The 3,482-nt window shown below is 62.1% G+C and overlaps 3 protein-coding genes across 3 annotated transcripts in view; all 3 read right to left on the bottom strand.

The window, feature by feature from the left end:
- The window catches only part of MNEG_6307 (protein disulfide isomerase family A, member 6), a gene marked incomplete at both ends in the record, with an annotated part of 2,527 nt that extends 1,346 nt beyond the window's left edge, over positions 1 to 1,181 (bottom strand). Inside the window, 3 exons of the mRNA XM_014045224.1 lie at positions 405 to 501; positions 653 to 719; positions 1,076 to 1,181. Coding sequence (XP_013900678.1) covers positions 405 to 501; positions 653 to 719; positions 1,076 to 1,181 — 270 coding nt within the window. The remainder of the gene's footprint in view (positions 1 to 404; positions 502 to 652; positions 720 to 1,075) is intronic.
- Positions 1,182 to 1,775: 594 nt separating this feature from the next.
- On the bottom strand, positions 1,776 to 2,339 carry MNEG_6306 (hypothetical protein; the record flags this gene model as incomplete). Its single annotated transcript, XM_014045223.1, has 1 exon — positions 1,776 to 2,339. One exon carries the CDS (start codon positions 2,337 to 2,339, stop codon positions 1,776 to 1,778), a length of 564 nt encoding a protein of 187 aa, XP_013900677.1.
- A 564-nt stretch (positions 2,340 to 2,903) lies between these two features.
- MNEG_6305 (hypothetical protein) overlaps positions 2,904 to 3,482 on the bottom strand; it is a gene marked incomplete at both ends in the record, with an annotated part of 2,189 nt that continues 1,610 nt past the window's right edge. Inside the window, 2 exons of the mRNA XM_014045222.1 lie at positions 2,904 to 3,023; positions 3,227 to 3,460. Of these exons, the coding sequence (XP_013900676.1) occupies positions 2,904 to 3,023; positions 3,227 to 3,460 (354 nt within the window). The remainder of the gene's footprint in view (positions 3,024 to 3,226; positions 3,461 to 3,482) is intronic.

Below are 3,482 nucleotides of genomic sequence, written 5' to 3'. Positions count from 1 at the left end.
GGGCGGAGGTCTGAGGTGCGCGGCGGGGAGCGCCGGCTGCCCTCTCATTCGGCACGAACCACTCTGCTGGCCCCGAACGCTTGCGGTAGGCATCGCGCTGAGCCCTGGCCCCATGAAAGGACAGCCAGAGCTGCAGGCCAGACCGCTGCCCCACTGCGGTTGCAGACGACCAAGGTAGAACGCGGACTCTTCGCTGTCTGCACGGCGATGAGCCCGCCGCCACCTTTCCGAAACGGTCGGCTCGCCGCAGCGCGCACGTGATTGCGCTGTGACCGCTCCTGTCGCCACACGGGGCGCGCCAGCGGCAACCGGAGCTGACAGGCCATCAATGCGCGACGCTGCTGCACCGGCCAGCTGCGCAGAGCTGTCAAAGGGGCGAGCGGGGGCGTCATCCCGCCACGCACCTTGGCCACGATGACGCGCGCCTTGAGCTTGGGGTCCGACTCGACCAGCTGCCCGAGCTTCTTGTAATCCTCCGTCATGCGCTTGCAGTGGCCGCACCTGTCGCGCACGCCGATTTGTGTTTCCAAAGGTCGCGGGTGCGCGGGCCCATTCATGCTGGTGGGCATGCAGCCGCCAGGGGTGGGTGCTGCGATGGGCATGCGCGCGCGCCACGGCGGCATGCTGCCCCGAGAGGGTGCGCGGGACGCACCAGGGAGCATAGAACTCGACGAGCGCGTGCTTGCCGCCATTGACGATTGAGTCGAAGGTGTCAGGGGCTGCAGCGCAGGGAAAGATCGATTGACCGCAGCCATGGCAACGCCCTGTGTAAGCGCTGTCATGGCTATCCCACCGCTAGTCAGACGGCCATGTCAGTCTCGCTAATGGGGCGCACGCCAGTGACTGGCGCCGATATGGGTGGTACAGCTGCGGTGCTGCATCCAGCACGCACCACTGACGACGCGCCACCAAGTGGCGACTGACACTTCCCGACTGTCCTCGTCGGCATGCATGGGCCGTGATCACGGCTGTTAGCTACTTTTTACACTTATAATTTTGCACTGAGGCAACTTCGCGCGGTTGCAAGCAACAGGGGCACGGTGTCCCGATGGAGGTGCACCCCCAACCCACTCACTGAGATCGTGCACGCCCTTCAGGCTGACAGTAGGATCATCAGAGGCGTGGCAAGCAACCACGCCCAGCGCCAGAACCACCAGCGCTACAAGCTGTCCGCGCGACATGCCTGTGCGTTGTGTGATCACGGGGAAATGCACAAGCGAAGATGCTATGACAGCAGCCAGACGTGTGTCAAATCATGGAGCCAAGGCCGCGCTAACAAGGCAGACCAGGCGTCGGCTGCAGAGTTTCCTCCTTCCGGGCTCTTCGCGCCGCCAACCGACACGATTACTACGCTTTTGGCAGGCTGCACCTGCACCTGGGTATCCAATGCTGTTTTGGCTTTATGACAGCAGGAAGGCATTGCAACAGGTGCTGCCACACTCGCGTGTATGCCGCCAGGTGACGAACCAGCTGTGTCATGGCGTCGACCTCATGACTCCGCTGCGCTCTGCTGGCTTCGCCTTGCATGTGCTCCAAGCCTTGCCTCAAGCTACCAGAAGCCCTTGCATTTGAGCCTAAAGTGACTTGTCGCAATTGCACACGCAATTCCACTAGCTAAGCTGGATCGAAAGAAACGCGCCCATGACCCCAGGCAACCAGCCGGCCAGGCAGGTGTCGTGACGCCGGGCACCTTGCCCCACTACTGCTGGGTTCGACTATTAGACGATCAGGCGTCAACTTGCAACAGGGGTTTTACAGATGTGCCGGCGCTCAACCTATGGGCCGGCGCAGAGCCTGGGGGGCTGTGCGACGGCTGCAGGGCCATGCATCATCATTTGCTGCTGCCATCGCTGCCATTCTCGGCCCTGCTCAGCAGCAGGATGGGCTCCGAGCGCCTGCGGCAGCTGCCCAGCTGGCTGGTTCTGCTGTTGCCGCCATTGCTGCAGCCACCGCTGCTGGCCGCCTCTCGCCATCTCTTCCTGCATCCGCTGCACCACTGCAACCACCGCCCCCCGGTTGCTCTGCAGCCGCCACGTCGCGTCGGCTGTAGCAGCCTCCGCCGCCCTCTTAGCTTCTAACAGCTCGTCCCTCAGCCTCTCCATGGATGCCACTCGATGCTCTAGCCGCTCATTGTGCGACTTCGGCGGCGGCTGCTTGAGCTGCTGCCTGCTCGACAGCACGCCCCGCTGTGGCGGGGCAGTCGAATCCCCAAGGGCGGCCGAAAGCGCCGCGTTCTGAGTCATGAGAACTTCCAATTCAGCGGCCAGCTGCATGTATTGCATTTGATATTCCTGCGGCATGCCCATGCTCTCTGGCCCTGGGCTGCGCGACAGCGCCATGTCGTTGCCATTGAAGTGCTGCATCTGCAATTGTGCAGACGGACAGTGACAGCGTGGAGATTGCCCTAAAAGGCTAATAATTGCGGTTGTTTCTTTTGCAGTTGTCTACACTACGGACCCAAGGGCCTGCGGCGTGTGTCGTCGTAGAGTATCTTGTCCGACGGTTTTGCGGAAGGCGAAAGGCAAGTAAGTCTGCGTTAACTGGGAACACTCCCAATAAACTGCCTTTGCTACGTTTTAAGGTCAGGTACGCAAGACAAACCCAGGTGCTACGGGTTCAAGCAGCTGCCAGCGGCCTCCCCACACATGAAATTGCACACTTTGCACTGCTGAGAGGTGCTGTTCACCAGTGCAAAATATATCAAATTCAACACATGCACAACGCCGCAATAATAAGAGTTGTTGCATGTGTTCGCACTGGTGGGCCCATCTTTGTAGGCTGCTGCGAGGTGTGCCTGGAGGGCGCATGCGTCGTGTGTTGATTAGCCTGCACCGTTCACCGCCGTTCAGCGCGGCGCATCAGATTCTGCCGCTTTAATATGTACAGCGTGCGCGTGCAGCTGCTTAGTTAAGCCGCGCGCCCGCAGTTGCGGTGTGCAGCGGCTCCCTGTCACCGCGGATTGTCGAGTAGTCGTGCTCCACTACGTGCCACAAGACCTCGGCAGTGAGTCGCCGCCCCTTGACCTGCATAACAATGAGTGTGTTGGCCATGACAGGGGCTGGTGAGGTCTAAGATGCAGGGGCGAGGGACAAGGATAGACGTATGCGTCTGCAAACGGAGCTCCATGCTTACATGGCTGGCTCCTGGTGACAGGGGCGTCGTGGACACGCGACGCTGAGCGGCTCGCGCAGCCTGTCGGCCCCGGACACAGCCACCGATCACAAACCTTCTCTGTCCAACGCTGAGCCTCGTCCGATAGCGCCCGCACCGCCGCCTCCCCCAGCGGCGCGCCAGCCGGGCCCACGAGGCGCCACAGCGACGAGTGGACGATGACGGGCTGCTTTGAGGAGGCGCCGGGGAAGTTGGCGCGCAGCTGCCGCCGCAGCTCGGTGACTGAGCCCAGGGGGTCGGCCCAGGTCAGCAGGAGCGTTCCACTCTTGGCGAGGACAACGCTGTGGAGCTGGTAGGCATCCGGGGCGGGG

The sequence above is a fragment of the Monoraphidium neglectum genome (assembly GCF_000611645.1).
Source record: "Monoraphidium neglectum strain SAG 48.87 unplaced genomic scaffold scaffold01012, whole genome shotgun sequence".
NCBI classification, from domain to species: Eukaryota; Viridiplantae; Chlorophyta; class Chlorophyceae; order Sphaeropleales; family Selenastraceae; genus Monoraphidium; species Monoraphidium neglectum.
Note: the sequence above shows the minus strand (reverse complement) of the source record. Positions and strands in the feature narration are given on the sequence as shown.